At 40.2% G+C, this 22,946-nt stretch overlaps 1 protein-coding gene across 1 annotated transcript in view; it reads right to left on the bottom strand.

Moving 5' to 3' along the window:
* The window catches only part of LOC126482132 (peptide transporter family 1-like), a 314,290-nt gene that overhangs the window by 128,734 nt on the left and 162,610 nt on the right, over positions 1–22,946 (bottom strand). The window contains exons 10-12 of the mRNA XM_050106109.1: positions 16,736–16,984; positions 7,222–7,476; positions 7,010–7,153 (exon numbers count right to left, since the gene is read on the bottom strand). Of these exons, the coding sequence (XP_049962066.1) occupies positions 7,010–7,153; positions 7,222–7,476; positions 16,736–16,984 (648 nt within the window). The remainder of the gene's footprint in view (positions 1–7,009; positions 7,154–7,221; positions 7,477–16,735; positions 16,985–22,946) is intronic.

The following is a 22,946-nucleotide window of genomic DNA, read 5'->3' as shown; positions in this document are numbered from 1 at the left end:
AAGCAAAGGTCCAGGAAGAGCATTTGAACAGAATAGATGGTGTCTTGAAAAGAGGATGTAAGAGGAGCATCAACAAAAGCAAAACGAGGATAATGGAATGTAGTCAAATTAAATCAGGTGATGCTGAAGGAATTAGATTAGAAAATGAGACAGTTAAAGTAGTAGATGAGTTTTGCTATTTGAGGAGCAAAATAACTGATGATTGGTTGAAGTAGAGGGGATATAAAATGTAGACTGGTTATAACAAGGAAAGCATTTCTGAAGAAGAGAAATATGTTAACCTCGAGTATAGATTTAAGTATCAAGAAGTCTTTTCTGATAGTATTTGTATGGAGTCTAGCCATGTATGGAAGTGAAGCATAGTTTAGACAAGAAGAGAATAGAAGCTTTCAAAATGTGGTGCTGCAGAAGAATGCTGAAGATTAGATAGATCACATAACTAATGAGGAGGTACTGAATAGAATTGGGGAGAAGAGGAATTTGTGGCACAACCTGACTAAAAGAAGGGATTGGTTGGTCGGACACATTCTGAGACATCAAGGGATCACCAATTTAGTATTGGAGGGAAGCTTGGAGGGTAAAAATTGTTGAGGGAGACCAAGGCATGAATACACTAAACAGATTCATAAGGATGTATGTTGCTGCAGTTACTCAGAAAGGAAGAAGCTTGCACAGGATAGAGTAGTGTGGAGAGCTACATCAAACCAGTCTCTGGACTGAAGACCACAACAAAAACATTCTTATTTCTAAGTGTTTCCAAAAATTCCTAGGATAGCTGAGTCTATCTAAATGTCTACATATTTTCCTCACACATTTGCTATTACTATTGGTTCTGTGTTCTTTTCCTACCACCTTATCTTCTTCCAATAACCATTCCCTTGAGAGAATAGTAAGTGTGAAAGCTATTAACCTCTCAGTATATGGTCCTATGATTATGGTGTTACATCCTGGATTCTGACCAATACTCTGTGATGTTGACAGTTTTCCATTACTTTTACCGAATAATTACCCCTTTCATTCCTTTCTTTAGGGAAACATATTATTTTTTACTATAGTGTCAATGGCATATGTGTTACTGGGTACAAATACCTGTCAATTATTATTCATTTGATTATTTCTTGTTTTGTTTCCTCCAGTGCTGTATCTTTTATACATAAGATTGATTGCCTTCCTTATTCTGATTCTCTCCTTGAGTGAAATCTCTCCTTTCTTTATTTAGATTCAAATTCTTCAGAATGACCAGTTCTCAATTCTGCTGCATCATCTACTAAATGACTCAGTGTAAAATCTACTTTCTTGGAATCTTCACATCTCTTGGGTAGAAAACAAGGGAATACTCTTAAGAAATAGGTCAGATGTATCTCACCATCTCGTCTAAATTTTAAAAATTGTTTTGACAATTCATACCATTTCCTATCTACAATTCTTCTATCAAATCATTCGATAACCCACAGTTAGATACAGTGATCTTATTTCTAAGTATCAGCTGTGTATTTTGTAGCAGTACCCATAACTTCTGGAATCTGAAATTCATTATCATGTTCAACAGTACTGTCCACAGAATTAGGTGTAGCACTAGTGGAATCTACTTTTTCTTGCACCTTTCATTCTACTAATGCTTGCAAATGCTTCTCCAATTAGTCAAAGTATTCAGAGCACTAGTTATTTCAACATTTTGTCCATTTCATTCTAATGCATCTACTCAATTTCACAAGTCTGAGATTTGACTAGTAATGCTTTCAAACTTCCAAGTGGGTAGTGCCTGTATGTTTTGTTTTACCATCTACCTCCTTAAGCTGTTCTACATCCTGCTGTACTACAACCTCATTCCTGACTAAATTGATCGATTTTCCATTTAAAGCTGTAATTCCTTGAGTAATTTTTCTTAGGTTGTTTTTCTATTGGAAATTTTATCATTTGAAGACTCTAATTTTGTAACTAACTCTTCCCTTCATGTTTTTAAAATTGTGGTACTGGTTGACAACATATCTTTATTGGCTTTCACAGTAAGAGATGGCTCTTTTTAGTGGCTAAAGCCACACTATTTGACAGTCCTTTCAATCTCTTTATTACTTCTGACAGACTGCTGTCCATTCTGTATGTGGTGATTAGCATTCAGTGATAACAACAATATATGTTGCTTGACAACTGCCAAGGAAAAGCTGACACTTGCTAAGGAACAACTGTCAATTGCTATGGTACAACCTACAAGTGCTATGAAACACCCAACAAATGATAGTAAAAGAAAATGTAGGGGACATAACATGTTAACTGAAGCAAAACCTGTGCACAAATGCTCCATATACATTCAACAGTTCATGTAATATAATGTTTGACAAAAATTGTTAAGAGCCAATTAGTGCAACATTCCATGTGTATGACAACATGACTGCAAGACATCATTTTAGTGCTTAATATCATGGATGATATTATATTGTAATTCTGTCAGAGACAGCAAAGGACTTGGAAGAGCAATTGAATGGAATGGACAGTGTCTTGAAAGGAGGATATAAGATGAACATCAACAAAAGCAAAACAAGGATAATGGAATGTAGTCAAATTAAATCGGGTGATGCTGAGGGGATTAGATTAGGAAATGAGACACTTACAGTAGTAAAGGAGTTTTGCTATTTAGGGAGTAAAATAACTGATGATGGTCGAAGTAGAGAGGATATAAAATGTAGACTGGCAATGGCAAGGAAATCGTTTCTGAAGAAGAGAAATTTGTTAACATCGAGTATAGATTTAAGTGTCAGGAAGTCGTTTCTGAAAGTATTTGTATGGAGTGTAGCCATGTATGGAAGTGAAACATGGACGATAATCAGTTTAGACAAGAAGAGAATAGAAGCTTTCGAAATGTGGTGCTACAGAAGAATGCTGAAGATAAGGTGGGTAGATCACGTAACTAATGAGGAGGTATTGAATAGGATTGGAGAGAAGAGAAGTTTGTGGCACAACTTGACTAGAAGAAGGGATCGGTTGGTAGGGCATGTTTTGAGGCATCAAGGGATCACAAATTTAGCATTGGAGGGCAGTGTGGAGGGTAAAAATCGTAGAGGGAGACCAAAAGATGAATACACTAAGCAGATTCAGAAGGATGTAGGTTGCAGTAGGTACTAGAAGATGAAGAAGCTTGCACAGCATAGAGTAGCATGGAGAGCTGCATCAAACCAGTCTCAGGACTGAAGACCACCACACACACATCATGGATGAATGGTTAAATGGCTCAAAGTCAGTCAAAATGTCACTACTGTGGCTACAGTAATGACTGTATCCAAAAGTGTCACCTCACATTTAAGAAAGGGTACTGATGGAGGAAATGCCAGGTTGAAGCAGGTTGATGGTCAGAGACTGACCACCACACACAAGAGGATTGATATACAGCCCTAGTGGTGAAAAGCAACAGACACCTCACCCCTATGCAGATTGCTGCACACCTTGCAATCGCTACCAGTACACATGTGGCTGCAAGAACCATTTTGCAGCAATTAAATTGGACTTGTGTGTATGACTGGAAGCCTATTAAATGCAAGCCACTTCAACCATGCCATCCTCGAGAATGATTTTGTTGGTGCAGGGAACATGTTGGTTGGGTCAGCAACACTGATCAGAGTTATGTTTTCCAATGAATCACACTTCACTGTGGCAAGTGATTCTATCTATCAGTTAACATCACGAGTCTGGTATTGGGCTGCATGGAAGTTGAATGCCTGCTGCAGCAAATGGACCTCAATGGATTATAGAGGGCAGTGTTGTCGCAGTGCTGGACTTACCTAGTGAGTGAGCCACCGTCTCACCATGTGATTACACCAGCCAATAGTGTCTCTTGCAGCCAGCATGTATACTGCCACACCTCAACCACTCAGGAAGTCATGAACTTCATCTGATTGCATTTGTTACTATCTCCACCGTACTACTGACTACTCATTGATAACTTTGCTTTGGTACTGGGTTTCCTCCTTGGTCTCAATTTGGATTGTGACTTGTACTTGACCCATTGACAGTATTGTGTTGAGAGTTTGTTGCACCTCATTGTTGCATAGGTTGCTATTGTCTTGCTCTTGTTGTGTCAGGTCCACCATCCAGTTAGCCCTGTTGCTCAACTCTGGCATGGGTTTTGATGTCCTATGCACATGACATCTTCCCACCTTGTGTTTTCTTCATTCTCTCCCATTTTTCTGATGTGTGCACCAGTATGCGAGTACTCATGGATATAGGAGAGGGAAGGCAGGGGGGGAAGGGGGGGGGGGGGGTGTTACACACCACAGAATGTTCATGAATGCTATTGATATAGCCAAGGCATTATGGTGTGTGTAGGCATTACGCACAACGGCTGAACACTGTTACATACCTTTGCATGATGTAGCATTACAGCACAGCAATATGGCAGTGAGATTATTCTGGATCATGTCCATCAGTTTAGGAGTGTGGTGGGAACCAATTTTCTGGTTATGGACAACAACGCCATCCACAAAGGACTGCTGAGGTGTCGGCACAATGGGAAGTGGAGCTATTGAACTTATGGAATGGCCTGTGTTTTCCACAGACCTAAACCCCATAGAGCACGCCTAGGATGCTCTTGGCGGACATAATTCTCAATGAACACCCCATCCCCTAACCGTAAAGGAAATGACAATCGCCTTGAGAGGTGTTGGCCATATCCTCCCAAGAACTGCTCAACAGTTTGGTAGCCAGCATGACCAATGGGTGCAAAATATACTTAGTGCCTGAGGAGGATAAATTCCTTAATGAGAGTCCAATAGCAGCCTTATGTTGGGAGCCCGACCTGAGTCTCCATGAATGTTATTTATGTTCGTTATCCTGGTGTCCCGTGTGGTGAAATCTGTAGCATTTTTCGTTATAAATGTTCTGCTCCACCTCTATTATGTATGTACTGTGTTTCATGTCATCTATCATTGCCTGTGATTATTCCTGTCCATCAGTGTCTCTGTTAGCAATTTTCAAGTGGAATATAGACACCTTCACTAATAAGATTACGTTCTAAGGCAGCTGCTTACAATTCGCAACATATGTTTCTATCACCTTCCACACAAGAAACTACTAACAATAGTATTTCAGTTTTCTGCTGATTACAGTTCACCTAATCAGTATCACTGCTAGCTGCACCAAACTGCTGATGTGTCGCATGGGCACAGTGATGTCTCACTGAGCTGCTGTGTAGCCGTTGCCACAGTCAGCTCACCAATCACTGTGCTGCAAAGCAAATCTGTCCTGCCATTGTGTTGATTAACATCAGTGTTATCATAAATTGTGGATACACTCATAAGTTTGGAATCAGAAAAATCAAAATCTTCCATTTTCTCAAGGTAATATTTATTGACCCATGTCAATGCTAATTTCAACTTGCAAATATTTCTTCAAGGTAATATTTCTTGACTCGTGTCAACGGTAATTTCAACATGTAAATATTTCTTCTAGTTGTACTTGGTTGCTATGGTCAATTAATCTCATTTATCCCTTTTTTGTGATAATTCACTTACATGTTTTACACCACATAAAACAAAATAATTTTCTCTTAAATATTTTAATTACATTGCACAACACTGCAGTGTGTGCTCACCTCTATCTTCTTCATTGTTTACTCTGGATGCTCTAGGCAGTGTTGTATATTCTTCCATTATTTTTTTAAAAAATCTTGTTATTATCCCAAAAGCTCTCTTATTTCAGTGCCCCTTATCCATGTCCACCGCCTTGGGTACCAAAATGAAGTGTTTACACAACTTATATGTTGAAACCGAGTCAACAACTTCACTAGTGATCTGTCACCCTGATGCTTTTCTGATCACTTTTACCTTGAGTTTTGTCTTATGTCACCTTCTTGTAGTTTCTTGATGCTCTGGATCTACTATGCAGTGCCACTAATTCTATCCTGTAACTCCTTTCCCATCTGCAAAGAGTCGAGGACTGTAAGAGAGCTCACATATATGCCTGATGGCTATGAAATCATGCAACCAGTCTTAATAAACTCTTCTGTATTTTTCTTCTCCCATAAAACAATTACAATGTCAGGTATACAGATTGCTATTCAACTACTTTTCATACCCAAGCTTATGACAGAAGCACTTACTATGTTACCACAGATGTAAGTGACAGATTACAGGACATTCTTCATTTGTTTCAGAATGTGATCATTGTCACCAACCTTTCTTGTTCTGAGAATTTCCATGACAACTCCATGCTGTGATGCCAAACTATAAGCAACTCCTCCATTGCAGGTGGAGATACTCCATCGCCTTTGCATATTGGTGATGCTCTGTGCTCACATTTCTCTCCTCACATCTGTATATAGATAAAAAAAATATGCACACAGTGAGAAGTTCTTTTTGTATGCTACTTATGTAAATAACTTTTCTCCATGATCATCTTTCATTAGTTTAATACGAAGAAGTGAAATATGCGGTGACTTAACAATATGTATGAATGCAGAGTACAGATGTAGATGTAGATATAGTTGAACATCAGTACAGAGTAATATTTCTTAATTTTTGTATGCTTTATATTTTTGCCTCAAGTTTTTTACACACACTTCTATGTAACATTGAAATCAAGGAGGATTCAATATTTTAGTGCAGTTGTTGTGGAATAACAGCAGTTTGGCATTCTGTCAATAGACTGTCCCATATATACATTTCTTAATTTAAAATAACCTTCTAAAATCCACCAAATAATCACAGTTGAAAGGTAGCTCCCCGGAAGATATCATCAATAAAAAACATGCCTGAATGTTCTTACTAACCAATCTACACCTACTGTGTTCAATTCATTACAATGCAAGATTGAATACTGAATGATAATTTTTGCATTCTAAGTATTCTTCAAATCCTAGAGGAAAAGTGAGCGAAAGTTCCTACAGCAACGGACTTTAATATCCACAAATTCAATTTAAGTCTACTAGACACAGATGTTTCATTTGGTTAGTAGTAAATATTATTTGATCTCTAGCAGTAACAAACTAAAAGTAATACCAGACTGTTAGATTAGAACTTACTTTTATCATACGATACTGAAGATCCATATATTCTGAACTGTACCTAATTTTCGATTTTCCACTCAGAGTTTTGTTCAGATCTTCAAACTGTGTAACGTAGGCCATTAGCTGAGAATTTACTGCACATATAATTATCTCCTCTACCTGTAACACAGAAATGTTGAGAGAGATTTTTACCTGATGTCAATACATATGTAAATAATTAAACGTACCTGTTGTTCAGAGGTTAACACATTAATGTATAGCTGTTGTTGAGTAATCAACAAGTGACTACATTCAGATGGAGCAAAAACCATGAAGTCATAAGCAGTTATATTTTTTATGTTCACATTCTTAAATACAAAGTTTGAAGAACCATTAACTATTTGTAAGCCATTGAAAGGATTAACAATTTCAATTCTACATGGCACGGTATTGATGAAGTTCAAATGAGTACTGTCTTTTTCAGGAAGGACTGGGTACGATTCCTGAAACAGAGGGCAAGCAAAGACTTAGTTTAACTCAATAGTCACAAGAAAATGATTTTGTAAAATTAAAATAATTAATAATAGGAGCATAAATTAGGAACACATTCAAATCTAGACACACATCACTGTAATTCACACGTGAACTAGTGAGAGAAAAAATATGTCAAAATAAACCCTTTATGGTGGCAATTGGATAATCTCACGAATGTCATCTTATGGACCACTGTGTATTCTCTCACATATTATCATGTAAGATCTCTGTAAGATAGATTGTTCATTGTGATATTTATGTGCAGCCATTAACCATGGCACACATCTCATTTACACATTTTATCATACAGTGGAGTAGTTAAGAAATATGCAGGGTGATTATAATTAAAGTACCAGTTTTAAAATGCCATGCACTGCTAAGAACGATGTCAAATAACATAAAATTTGAATGGAGTTTTATCAAAGAAGGGGTAAATGTTACAGAAACAAAAGAAATTTAATGAAAGTTTTACCACTAGCTGGCATTGTAAGTGCTAGAATATGCAAAATAAAAGACGCAGCATCCACAGCTGTTCCTCAGTTTGCAGTCCATATGACTGTCTCAGTGAATGATCAACTGCTATTGTTAAAGCTCTACTGTCAGTAGATCTGCAGGAGTTCCAGACACTGAAAGGTATGAAAAAATGTGTTGGTCAGATGTCTGCCAAGGGCCTAGAAAAATGATTATGAAATTTGAAAAGAGATTTTCTTTTAAAGTACAATCCAGCAGAGGAAGAAAAACAATTGGTACAGCATCAGTAGAACATGTTGCTACAGCATTGCAGGAGAGATCAAGCAGTTGTGTGCAAACATGCAGACATAATGAATTGCCAAAACTCTGTACATGCCTCTAAGCATGGCGCATAAAATTCTACAAAACATACTGCACTGCTATCCATAAAAACAACCCATGTTCAGGAGCTGTTTTGTGTTGACTGGCCAGCAAGACAAATGTTTACTCTAGAATTTCTTGCTCTCATGGAAGTGGACAATTAATGGCCATAGGCCATTCTGTGGACAGATGAAGCCCATTCCTATCTCAAAGGACATGTCACTACACAGAATTGCAGAATATGAGCAACGGAAAATCTGCATGTACATCAACTGGTACCACTTCATTTTGCAAAGGTGGCTTTATGAAAGATGGCTCTCCTTCAAACATTGCACAGGCAGTGAAGCAGCTGCTGCAGGGGCATTTTGGAAATGCCAGAAATATCAGCAATCATTTCCCTACAACTTGGCCGAGCATATCACTTGATCTTAATCCATGTGACTTCTGGCTGTGTTCAGTGCTCCAGTTACAATTGTATCCAAACTGAATGCATGCATTGTGCAACACACTTATGGCCCCTGACATACATCGATCTGTTCTGGAAGATGCTGTTTCCCAATTTCAACTTTGGGCTAAAAACAGTGGTCAGCATACTGAACACATCTTGCACCAGCCTCACGACAATTAAAAACTGATTTCATTGTTGCTTTTTATGAGGCTTTTGGCCTCAGGACAATCAAAAATGGATTTTTCCCATCCGATGTAGTATGGCCGAGCTGTGGTGGATGGGCTTACTTATCTAACAGTGCCACAACTGTTGAATACTGAACTTGTGCAGTCATGCATGCTGCACAGCACAATTTGTTTGATGTGCAACTCATGCAACAGCCATCATATTGCAATTCATCTGTCATTTGTAGCTGAACCCATTAACATTATGATGCTTACAGTACCATTTAGTGGAAAAATTTTCAATGTTTTTTTCTCCCCCGCCCCTCCCCCCTCCCCATAATGTTTCCCCCTTCTTCGATGATATTCCATTCAAATTTGATGTCATTTTGAGCACAAGTTCTTTTTTTTTACACTCTTCTGGAACTAGAACTTTGTTTAGTAGTTATATGTACAAATAGTAAATGCAGTTGCATTTCAGATGAGACAATACACATTATTTTTCTGAGGCATGTTTATTTCTCAGAGGGGATCACCGATTCTCTAATGAAAACACATTCTGTCAGGAAAAACTAAATACATCCAAGGCTCTTCTAAATGCAGTATATCAGCTGTTATAAAAAACAGATACCTTTCCTAATTTTTGCGCGAGACTGAAATATCTTCACTTCAAGTGATCAGCTAAGCAAAAAAGTTTTATTGAGAAGTGTAACAAGAATTACTTTGACCTTCATGCTATTTTATACAGTTTCTGGTGCCAAGCTATATGACTGCTGGCATATGGCTTCTGCATTAGTGATGTGATTTTTTTTCTCTACTGATCATTAACATTTACAACTTCATGGTGCAAATTGCCTCACTGCATGGCAACTTCCACATCAATCATCAGACTTTGTGATAGATGCTTCAGTTGCTTATAGATAACACTGATAATTTGATTTGCCATGTCCTAGATGTGGTTAGAGCATTAAAGCATTACACAATTACAAACTGACTGTACAAAATGGATAAGCGTTGCTGAGAGTCCATCTGCGTGGCTTCCTTTGGCCATTGCTCACTATGTCAGGTGGATTTAAATAGGGAACAAAATTGTTGAGGCTTTCGTGGCCAGTTCTTGACTCAGTGCCTGTTGGCTTCTGTCTCAGGAAGATGTGACTAGAACATTAGTCATTAATGACTTCCTGTCAGCAGTGTCCATAGGGACCAGTGAGTAGAAAGGGAGGTCAATGGCTAGGAACAGCCCAGTTTCATGTTATTATGCTGAACTGTTCCATCATTTAGCATATTGGGAACATTACATTCCCCAAGCTGATAGACCCTTGTGATCCTTTCTATCTTAGGATACAAAGAAAGAAACATCATAATCATGAGAGATACAGACATTAGAACAACAACTAGTTGTTGTTCAGTGGTAAGTCAGATCAGTGAGTAGCTTTGCTGTCATCCTTTCGGTAGTTAATAACCTACACAATACAATTTGAACTTATTGTCCTAGTTTCATAATAACAATTTATCAATACATATGTTTCAACCCTGACCTACCCAGGATCAATTCTCATGACAAATATGAATAGGTTGGGGGAGGGGCACACCTGATATATCAATACCGTGGTATCATTAGTGATACATCCTACACCAGTTGAGGCACAATGACAGCATGGCCCAGGTAAACAATACAGAACAAGTTTATTAAAAAACACACAAACAAAAGCTTCTTCTTGTAGTAAATTATTTACAAGAACTGTTTCTGGTTGCTCATAGTAATCACTGATTTTACATGAGCTCATAAGTGGGTAGATATCCACAATAATGGACAAAGTCAAAGTCTGATTTCATCCTGAAATTGAACAGTTACATTGTAAAGCACTGATGCTGGCCAGTACCAAAGTCCTCCACAGTCTCTGGTATGGAGCCCACTTCTTTGTGATGCCTGAGATAGGTACTGGCACCTGCACAGACCTTGGTGGCTGGCAGTGGCATAGTGTTGCAGATTCCAATGGGTTCCTTAGTGAAAGACCTGACTGATGGACCACTATTTTGGTCAGCACCTGGCCCAGAAGACTTGAAAGTAATGACTGCCTGGCACATAATGGCAGCAACCTAAAGGTCCCGGCAGTGCCAGCATACAGCTGAGAGGACCTATTTGCAGCCACAAGACCTGACCCAGCCAGCAGGTCTGCTGGGCCAGTGACCTCTGGTGTTATTCATGCTGTTGTCTGTCAGCCTGGTGAGCATATCTATCTGTTGTCTGCAGGTGTGGCCCTCCTGGCTTCAATGGGTAGTCCAATCCCATGGCAGTGGGGTTTCTGACAAAGAGAGGGTGAACAGCCCACACACAGTATCCTTCCCTCCCCCGGGGCACCCGGATTGATGGAGGTCCGACCTCCCTGTAAGCTGGAGGCTATGTGACCTACTGAAGCACTAACTGGATGGCATAACAAATGGTCCTGGGAGGGGGTGGGGTTAGTCCAGCACTGTGAAAAAGACTTTGAAAGACTACTGGTTGTTGGAAGGATCAGCAAGCTTGGGGGCATGGGAGGTGGGGGGCATGCAGATAGTAGATATATCTGTGGCACGTGGAGCCATTGTGAAGTTGTCTGAAGCAAAAGATGGGTGATAGCTGCCAGCAACCAGCATCGGCAGTTCTTAGAGTGGACCAGTGCCCAGACCTCATCCTTTATATAGTGGTGGGATGTCTGCTGAGGAGGTGGTGATGAGGGGGGGGGGGGGAGAGGGGGGGGGTGTTGATCTAGTAGAATGCAGGATGGAGAGTTGTGGATGGCGTGGCCTAACATGTAGTTTCTCATCTAGGGGTGGAGGTATGAGACTTGAAAAAGGGTCAGCATTTCGTCAAGAGCATGGTGTAGGTGCAGTCTGGCTAAGTGTGATTCAAAAGTGTGGGCAAACCATACTGCCAGTTCACTGGATGTTGGCTGGAAGGGTACCATGCGCACCAAGGTGAAGTGGAAAATTCAGTAGACATGAACAGTGACTATAGTTTCTGGGAGCCCCTTGATGGAAAAAAATATGTGTCAGAGCTTTAATCATTTAAACTGATGATTGGGACAACATGTGTGATGCATAAGAGAATCCACCACCTGCATTGATAACAATGAACCAGGAATAACCCAAAAAGGGGCCTGCAAAATCTAAATTGTGGCATGTCTGAGGTATCTGGCAAAGGCACTGAGCAGGTGCTGCTTTTTTACTCTGACAGGATTAAAATGCTGCAGCCACACTGGCAATGTTGGTGTCAATCTCACACCAATATACATTATGTCTAGCCAGTTGCACAGTCAGAATCATCTGCCACTGTCCCTCATGGAGAAGAGACAATACACATCACCAGAGTGATTGGGACTGTGACCACTGTTCCCCTGTAGTAATAGGTTGCCTTTAAGGGTGGATAATTTGTTGTGAAATACCAAAAAGCTATATGTCTGGAAGATCCAGGTGTTTGCGATCTGTTGGCCGATGATGGTTCACTAGATGGAGCACTTCTCAGATGACTGAATCCTCAGAACAATGCTCGTTATCACAGGAGTACCTGGACAAAAATAATGCCACTGCTGAAGACAATGTACCATCCTGGTTGGAATATTCAAGTTGGTCTTGAATCATGGTACAGGAAGTTTATGGTCAGTCAAAATGTAAACATGTAATCACGGAATTTTTTCAGGGCAAAAACAATAGCGAGGGCTTCCTTCACTATATGGCTGTAGTTGGACTGTGCCTGTGTTAAAGTTTTGGAGATAAATGCAAAGCAATGAGTTGTTCCACCCCACCAACTTCATGAGCCAGGACCATGCACAAGCTGTTGTCTGATGTATCAGCTGCCACAATCAAAGACTTAGATGGTTCATAGATTGCAAGCCATGCTGGATAATGAACAACTTGTTTTAGATCCCTGAAGGTTTTGTCACATTTGTAAGTCCAATTCTATTTCACATTTTCCATAGTAACCGATGGCTACTGCAGGGGGATTAAATTTCCTATAATAATTGAGTTGACCTAACATAGATTGGAGAGTTATTTAGTGTCCTTAGTAGTGGGAAGTTTCTGGATAGCTTGAATGTAGTGTGCCATGGGCTTTTTTCCTCAGTCACTTAAGACATGGCCTAGATATTTGACCTGTGGTAAAAGAAATCAGGATTTGTCCTTGTTGCACTTGAAGTTGGTCTGCTGGAATACAACAAATAGGGTGTCTATGCCAGTCATTAAATCTTGAGCTTTTTACCCACAACAATCATGTTGACCAGATAATTGGCTGCTCTGGGCACATCAAAAGTCAGGTTTTCTAAATATCATTGAAAATTAGCTGAGGCACTGGTGATGCCAACAGGAAGCCTGTTATAGCAGAAAGACCAACAGGGATGTTGACCACTAAAATATTTCACAGCACTTCATCCAAAGGGAACTGAAAGTAAACATCCTGCAACTCCATCTTTGTGAAAACTTGCCCCCTGCAAAGCATGTCATGTCTTCAATTTTTGGGGGATGGTAGACATTGATGATGGATGAACATTAATCATGGAGAGTGGAAGAGTGTGGTGCTCCACTTCCAGGTTGAGCTGCTGCAGTAAGTGGTAAATTTCAGGCCCTCCATACTTCAAAAAGAACACGCACTGCTGAGCATCACCTGAGATACCAAAGCCTAAAGCATTTCCCCATTCTGGCCATGTAGTTTGGCCATGGCTCAACTTTTCTGTCAAATGTTTGCAATGGTGGAAGTGCCACCCAGGATCATTTCACCAGGGAATTCATGTGTGACATGTGGTTGGAGAATTCCAGGGGTATTATGCTGATGACCACCATCTTCTCTACGATTGCTTCCATGGCATGTTGGGTGTTCTGGAGCAGCAGCAGCAGTACCTGGGCAGTAACCTCTGATGAGTTAGACATGCTGGTATGGAAGTCAATATCGGCAAACTCACGGTGTACAGGCCACTGTTTATGTGGGGCATAGTACAAGCATGGACAAATACCTAATCACCAGTTGAGATGTTTCCTTCCAGTGCAGGCACAATGAGAATGCAGCCCAAGTAAACATTACAGAACAAATTTATTAAAAACATATACACAGGAGCTCCTTCTTGGAGTGTTATTTACAAAGACTATTTATGGTGGCTCATGGTAATCACTGATTTTACACAAATTTGTAAGTGAGCGCCAGTAATGGACAAACTTAGGTCTGAGTTCACTCTGGAGTTGAACAGTTAGAATGTAAAGTAGTGGCAACGATCCATATCAAAGCCCTCTGCAATTTCCAGTGTCATTTATCACACCAGAGTGATTGAACACTGGTGTAGATAATCACTTCCTGGCAATGGCTGAGGTATCCATGGGCAGCTGCATGTGAGCAATTACTCGCAGTTGCATAATGTTGAAGATTCTGATGGTTTCCTTAGCGAGAGCTCTGATTGGTGGACCACTACTGCACGTGCAGCAGTTACTGGCAGTCGCATTGTGTTGAAGATTCTGATGGTTTCCTTAGCGACAGCTCTGATTGGTGGACCACTACTGTGATCAGTGCCTGGTCCAGAGGACTTGAATGAAATGACTGCTTGGTGCTGGCCTACAGTCCTGAGCAGTGCCAGGATTCAGCTTAGTTGGACCTACTTGGGACAATGTAACCTGCAGAATCAAGCAGGTCCGCAGGGGCATTGACACACTGGTGGTGCTCATGTTGCCGTCTGTTGGTCTGGTGAACATGAAAGGTCATCTGCAGGTGTGATGCCTGTGACAGCTGGGTGGGAAAGTCACAAGACACTGTTATTTTGAACTGAAGTGAAGCTGTATCCTGTGCATCACCTACCAGTATGTAGCATGTTTCAGACATACAAACCCTGGCATACACCATCTACTTTTTCCATAAAAGGAGAGAGAGAGGTAATTGCAGGGATTGTTGTTCAACAATTTTGTCTTTAATGTCTTCAGTGAAGATGAAATGTTTAACTTTAATCTGTGCCATTTCCAGGGGGAAAAAAGTTTCTTGATATTCTACAACAATTTTTATTTATCCACTACTCAGTTTTAGGCTTATTTCAAAATTGTCATGTGATTATTTACTGTCACAACTGGAGATAAAATAGGTGAGACAAGTATAAGTTAATACAAAACTTACAACACTTAAAACTGTGAAGATGATATTAAACACATTTCATATACAAGGTGACATACAGAGGATAGGCAAAATAATGTGAACAGTGGTAGTAATGGAATAGTTGTGTTTGACACTCAACAATGCAGGTAAGGCATGTGTTGTGCTGGACTCTGCATGTTTAGTACAGACTAGGCGTCACTGAAGGTTGTTTACAAGTAGTGCACACTTCGTATTTGCATTCAGAGAACGAGGTTGATGTGCAGTGAAGGAGCTAACAGAGTTCCAAAGAGGGCAGATTGTGGGGGCCCGATCAGCTAGGGCATCAGTAACCAAGACAGCCAACTTACTGAATGTCTCAAGAGCAACTGTTTCAACAGTCATGACAGCCTACACCAAACATGGAAGGATATCACTGTGTAGTGTAAATGTAATATTGGGCACAAATCAAGACTAAGTGACAGAGATTGTCATATGCTAACGCAAACTGTGATGGTGTGAGCAGCCATAGCATGGTATTCTGCTGGTCCCATCATTAGCCTCGATGGCCGTGTTACAGCCAATGATTATGTGAACATTTTAGGTTTCAGGTGCACCCCATGATTCAATGTTGTTCCCCAACAATGCTGCCATATTTCAGGACAATAATGTACCCATCCACCCAGCCAGGACAGTACAATCGTGATATCAGGAGCATGCAACTGAACTGCAGTGCTTTCCCTGGCCAGCGCAGATGCCTGACTTTAACATTATTGAACCTTTGAGGACGGTATTGGAGCGCAGACTCTGGAGCAGATTTCTGCCTCCCTCATTGCTACAGGTGTTAGTAGAGGTTCTGATTGAAGAGCAGCATTACAGTGCACTGGAAACTATACACTCATTATATGCCAGTATTCCAAGAAAAATCATAGCTATATTATGGGCCAATGGGGATCCAACCCCTTATTAATAAACCATTCCCAAGTAAGTACAGGTGTTCACATTATTTTGCCTATCCCCTATACATCTAAGAATGATAAAAACATGCCACTACTAGAGATAGTAGAAATCAAAAAGCATGAGACACAGAATGCTAGCTTTGTTTTAAATGAGTAGCTACAATTTTCTTTTTCTCCTCTGTTGCATTAAGTTTCATTTATGCATATCTGAGGAAGAGGAAACTAGACAGTCACAACACACATTCTGTATTTTACCTCCAGTTACACCAAAGAGCCATCACAAAGTGCTTGCAAGGCTAGAAAAATTTATTACTGAATAAACAAAAATTGCTGCACATCAATAAAAGTTTTTTTAAAAACATTACCATCATGATATATCAAACTACAATGGTGAATTAAATTAATGCTTCTATTTCCTTTGTAACTTGAAGAAACTGATCCTCTGACAGCATGTATTCTTGTTAATAGTTTTATGGAACTGAAAATCTGCTGCTATAAAATTAGATATAGAGCAGATTGTAGTGACTTATGGTAGATTTTGATCACTTACAAATTTACCAAAGGAACAAAACTAAACATCCATTATGAAGATGTATAGTACTGATAAAAGTAAATATTTGCTCCGGGCTGTATTTAAGAACTTCTAAGTAGACATACACATCATACTGTGAAATGCACATTTTCAATATATGTTGCAATTCAGTCAACACTGATGTGAAACATTGTGTTACCTCTACAGAAATAGTATACCTCTAGTTTAATCTCTATCGCTCCAGAAGTGATGAAAGCAAAACTTGCAATGATGCCACCAGCAAACATTTTTGTCAAAAGTGATGACACTGTGTTGTTATATCCAATTACAGGATAAATTGATCTGTCAAACAAGGGAATTAGTACCAGAACAATTGCAGGATTTAAGACCTGCATCTGATCTGGTATCAGCTGCATTCCCAGAAAATCCCCACGCATACGTGAAGCTTGAAATGTCCACCGTGAACCCTGAAATAAAAACATACACTTGTTACTACTTAACTCACTCTCACAAACACTATCACTGAAAATGTAGGCTGCAGGCACTAAGTATGAAGTTCTGTCTAGAAGCTCCCAAAATTAGAATTTGGATATAAATGATTATGAGAGCCAATTTGAGTAGATGGGTTTATCTTTGGCAAATATACTTCAACATCTAGGTAATGAACAGAAGAAGCATTGATAGAAAGTCTGCAGGAAGTGAAAATAGCTTCAAGAGGGACCACAGACTTTTTTAAAGTTTGTCGGTGGCAGTGAAAGTTGTGTTTATGGGCATATGGGCATCTCATTTGAAACTGAACAGCAGTTGTCATATTGCAAAGGTTCTCCCTTACCCTAGAGGTGGTGGGGATGGGATGGGGTGGAAGGGTTAGGTGGGGGGATTAAAATGTAAAACATTGAGTTAAATCCCTGTCACACTGCTTCTTCAACAGGAACACCAGTGTCTGTAGGATGTTCATTCCTCAAGATTATACAGTCAATAATACATTATATCACAATAGCCTAAAGCTTTTAATGGAGCACACAAAAAGGTCACAATAAGCAATTCATGAACAATTCTGTAATAGATCATGACTGCTTTCAATACACATAAAACTTTACGAGAGATGGAAAGTTGCTACTCACCATATAGCGGAGATGCTGAGCTGTGATAGGCACAATAAAAAGATTCACACAATTATAGCTTTCAGCCATTAACGCCTTTGTCAGCAGTAGACCCACATACACACACACACTCACGCAAGCGCAACTTGCACACACATCTGCAGTCTCAGAGAGCTGAAACTACACTGCGAGAAGCAGCACCAGTGCATGATGGGAGTGGTGGCTGGGTGGGGGTATGGAGGAGGCTGGGGTGCAGAGGGGTAGGGATAGTATGGTGGGAGTGGCCGACAGTGAAGTGTTGCAGTTTAGACGGAGGGTAGGAGAGAAGGTGCAGAGGGGGGAGGGGCTAAGTAGTGGAAAGGAGAGAAATAAAAATAAAAGAAATTAAAAGACTGGGTGTGGCGGTGAAATGACGGCTGTGTAGTGCTGGAATGGGAACAGGAAGGGGGCTGGATGGGTGAAGATAGTGACTAACGAAAGTTGAGGCCAGGAGGGTTACAGGAACATATGTATTGCAGGGAAAGTTCCCACCTGCGCAATTCAGGAAAGCTGGTGTTGGTGGGAAGGATCCATATGGCAGAGGCTGTGAAGCAGTCGTTGAGATGAGGGGTATCATGTTTGGCAGTGTGTTCAGCTACAGGGTGGTCCACTTGTTTTTTGGCCACAGTTTGTCGGTGGACGTTCATGTGGACAGACACCTTGTTGGTTGTCATGCCTACATAGAATGAAGCACAGTAGTTGCAGCTTAGCTTGTAGATCGCATGACTGGTTTCACAGGTAGCCCTGCCTTTGGTGTGATAGGTAATGTTGGAGACCGGACTGGAGTAGGTGGTGGTAGGAGGATGTATGGGACAGGTCTTGCATCTAGGTCTATTACAGGGGTATGAGCCATGAGGTAAGGGATTGGGAGCTGGGGATGTGTAAGGATGGACGAGTATATTGTGTAGGTTCGGTGGACGGTGGTATACAACAGTAGGAGGGGTGGGAAGGATAGTGGGTAGGACATTTCTCATTTCAGGGCACGACGAGAGGTAATCGAAACCCTGGTGGAGAATGTAATTCAGTTGCTCCAGTCCCGAATGGTATTGAGTTACAAGGAGAATGCTCCTCTGTGGCCAGACTGTGGGACTTCGGGAGGTGGTGGGAGACTGGAAAGATAAGGCACGGGAGATTTGTTTTTGTACAAGGATGGGAGGATAATTATGGTCACTGAAGGCTTCAGCGAGACCCTCGGTATATTTAGAGAGGGACTGCTCGTCACTGCAGATGCGATGAGCACAGGAGGCTAGGCTGTACGGAAGGGACTTCTTGGTATGAAATGGGTGGCAGCTGTTGAAGTGGAGGTATTGCTGGTGGTTAGTAGGTTTGATATGGACAGAAGTACTGATGTAGCCATCTCTGAGGCAGAGGTCAACGTCTTGGAAGGTGGCTTGTTGGGTTGAGAAGGACCAGGCGAAGCAAATGGGGGAGAAGTTGTTGAGGTTCTGGAGGAATGTGAGTAATGTGTCCTCACCTTCAATCCAGATAGCAAAGATGTCATCAATGCATCTGAACCAGGTGAGGGGTTTAGGAAACTGAGTTTTTTACGAAGGATTCCTCTAGATGGCCCATCAATAGGTTAGCATAGGATGGTGCCATGCGGGTACCCATAGGTGAGGACATCTTATTCACATTCCTCCAGAACCTTTATCACATTCCTCCTCCTTTATCCAGTCAATGCCAGCTTGGGACTGATATAGGACTTCTCCAGTTTCATGGAGAAGTAACCATAACAGTATATAGGCTATCATGACAATGGGGTCACCACTCACAAATGCATTTTAATGCGACAGCTTCCCAAAGTGTTTGCACATCACATACTGGAGGTGGGACATGGGGATTCAGCTTAGTTTTCCATGGTGAATGTGGAAAACAGGCTAAAAACCACATCCAGGCTAGCCAACATAATGAAACCAGTGAGCATGGCGGATTCAATCCAGAGCCAGTGCGCCTTCTTGTGTCCCAGATATGGGTACCTTAATGCACATAACTGTTTGTATGGGTAAACCTGGTTCTGTACAATTTATTTTTCTCCCCCAATACAAAAATCATGTTGTAAGGCTATAAGCCTGACACAGTTATATGAATCAGGCATAAATGCAAACAGTGCTAAATTCCATGAAAAGAGGAATATAGTTCAACACTGGTAGCAATTCTCATACCACCTGTACAAAGAGGTTTGTATTGAATGTGAATATGCCAAATAACTAAAGCAAGACATAATGGCCATTAGTCATTAATGATGAAAGTTCAGAAAATACTGTTAATTTCTCATATAGGGGATTTTGGTACTTTCATTTAACTTTTTAGGGCTGTATGAATGCAAATTACCTGGGAGTAATAGACACACTTGTTTGTTGTTGTGGTCTTCAGTCCAGAGATTGGTTTGATGCAGGTCTCCATGCTGCTCAATCTTGTGCAAGCTTCTTCCTCTCCGAGTAACCACTGCAACCTACATCCTTCTGAATCTGTTCAGCCTATTCATGCCTTGGTCTCCCTCTACGGTTTTTACCTGTCACGCTTCCTTCCAATACTATAGTGCTGATCCCTTGATGTCTCAGAATGTCTCCAGCCAACCGATCCCTCCTTTTAGTCAGGTTGTGCCACAAATTATTCTTCTCCCCAATTCTATTCAGTACCTCCTCATTAGGTATGTAATCTACCTAATCTTCAACATTCTTCTGTAGCACCACATTTTGAAAGCTTCTATACTCTTCTTGTCTAAACTATTTTCCATGCATGGTTCACTTCCATAGATGGCTTCACTCCTACATATACTATCACAAAAGACTTCTTGAGACTTAAATCTATACTCGATGTTACCATATTTCTCTTCTTCAGAAATACTTTCTTGCCATAGATAGTCTACATTTTACACCCCCTCTACTTCAACCAATAATCAGTTATTTTGCTCCCCAAATAGCAAAACTCATCTACTACTTTAACTGCCTATTTCCTAATCTAATTCCTTCAGCATCATCTGATTTAATTTGACTACATTCCATTATCCTCATTTTGCTTTTGTTGATGTTCCTCTTATATCCTCTTTTCAAGCATTGTCCATTCCGTTCAGCTGTCTTCCAGGATCTTTGCTGCCTCTGGCAGAATTACAGTATCGTCGACACACCTCAAAGTGTTTATTTCTTCTCCATGGATTTTAATTCGCCATATTTTTCTTTTGTTTTCTTTACTGCTTGCTTAATGTACAGGTAGAATAACATCGGGGACAGGCTAAAACCCTGTCTTACTCCCTTCTCAACTACTGCTTTCCTTACATAGCCCTTGACTCTTATAACTGCCATCTGGTTTCTGTACAAATTGTAAATAGCCTTTCACTCCCTGTATTTTACCCCTGCCACCTTCAGAATTTGAAAGGGAGTATTCTAATCAACATTGTCAAAAGCTTTCTATAAGTACACAAATGCCAGAAATATGGGTTTGCCTTTCCTTAATGTATCTTCTAAGATAAGTCGTACGGTCAGTATTGCCTTGCTTGTTCCAACATTTTTATGGAATCCAAACTGATCTTCCCTGAAGTCAGCTTTTACCAGTTTTTTCATTCGTCTGTAAAGAATTCGTGTTAGTATTTTGCAGCTGTGACTTATTAAACTAATAGTTCAGTAAATTTCTCACCTGTTGACACCTGCTTTCTTTGGGATTTGAATTATTATATTCTTCTTTAAGTATGAGGGTATGGCTCTGCCAAGGCTATCAGTAGTTCTAATGGAATGTTGTGTATTCCTGGGGCCTTGTTTTGATTTAGGTCTTTCAGAGCTCTGTTGAATTCTTCATACAGTACCATATCTCCCAGTTCATCTCCATCTACGTCCTCTTCCATTTCCATAATTATGCCCTCAAGTACATCGCCCTTGTATAGACCTTCTATATACTCCTTCCACCTTTCTGTTTTCCCTTTGCTTAGAACTGGGTTTCCATCTGAGCTCTTGATATTCATACAAGTGTTCTCTTTTCCCCAAAGGTCTCTTTAATTTTCCAGTAGGCAGTATCTATCTTACCCCTAGTGATATATACTTCTATATCCTTACATTTGTCTCTAGCCACCCCTTCTTAACCATTTTGCATTTCCTGCTAACCTCATTTGTGAGACGTTTGTATTCCTTTTCACCTGCTTCGTTTACAGCATTTCTGTATTTTCTCCTTTCATCAGTTAAATTCAATATCTCTTCTGTTACCCAAGGATCTCTACTAGCCCTCATTTTTTTACCTACTTGATCCTCTGCTTCCTTCACTATTTCATCTCTCAAAGGTACCCATTCTTCTTCTACTGTATTTCTTTCCCCCATTCTTATCAATTGTTCCCTAGTGCTCTCTCTGAAACTCTCTACAACATTTGGTTCTTTAGGTTTATTCAGGTCCCATCTCCTTAACTTCCCACCTTCTTACAATTTCTTCAGTTTTAATCTGCAGTTCATAACCAATAAATTGTGGTCAGAGTCCACTTCTGCCCCTGGAAATGTCTTACAGTTTAAAACCTGGTTTCCATAACTATCTGAATAATTTCTATTACAGGGTGTATATGCAGACAAGGAAAAAAAATTCCCGGATTTTTCCCAGATTTCCTGGTTAAAAATACATTTTCTCCTTGGTGAAAAAACACTTTTTCTGTGTTAAGTGACAGAATACTTTCCCTCGGAACTGTAAAACTTATTCTTTGAATGGATATGGTTTTATGTAGCAGCGCAGAATTTCCCAGAACTTCAGAAAACAAAACTCCGAAAAAAACATGTTTTGGAAAGATCTTTGAAGTGCAGCAACATGTACGCTGCATATTTTCATATGACAAAAGTATAAATTCGAATTCCACCAACAGGAGAAGTTAATGGTTTAAATTAATGCACGTGGTGTTGCTACATGAAAAGCAAAGCTTTCACATATAATATTTGTCTCTAAGATTAATAAACTACAAGAGAAGCCAAGCTTTCACATTAATGTTGACCTGTTTACCGCACGTTACACTTTAAGATACATCACACAAATACGCCAGTAAAATTTTTAACACTGGCATAAATCTCTGATATTCTGGGCTCGAAATTCATCTAAATGGCTCATCATCAAAGAGTTGACTTTTAAAAGAGAGCAAATGCTCTGTGATTTAAGAAATTCATCGTACATTTTCGCATATAGTTCATCTTGCATAAGAGGAAAATTTACTTTGAAAATAATGCTTTTTGAACAACAATTCACAATATTTTCCCACGACCTGTTAGAAATAGATTCATTTCAGCAGTTGCCACAGGGCGCCAGATAAGAGGCGTCACTGCGCTTG

The sequence above is a fragment of the Schistocerca serialis genome, chromosome 5, assembly GCF_023864345.2.
Source record: "Schistocerca serialis cubense isolate TAMUIC-IGC-003099 chromosome 5, iqSchSeri2.2, whole genome shotgun sequence".
NCBI lineage: Eukaryota > Metazoa > Arthropoda > Insecta > Orthoptera > Acrididae > Schistocerca > Schistocerca serialis.
Note: the sequence above shows the minus strand (reverse complement) of the source record. Positions and strands in the feature narration are given on the sequence as shown.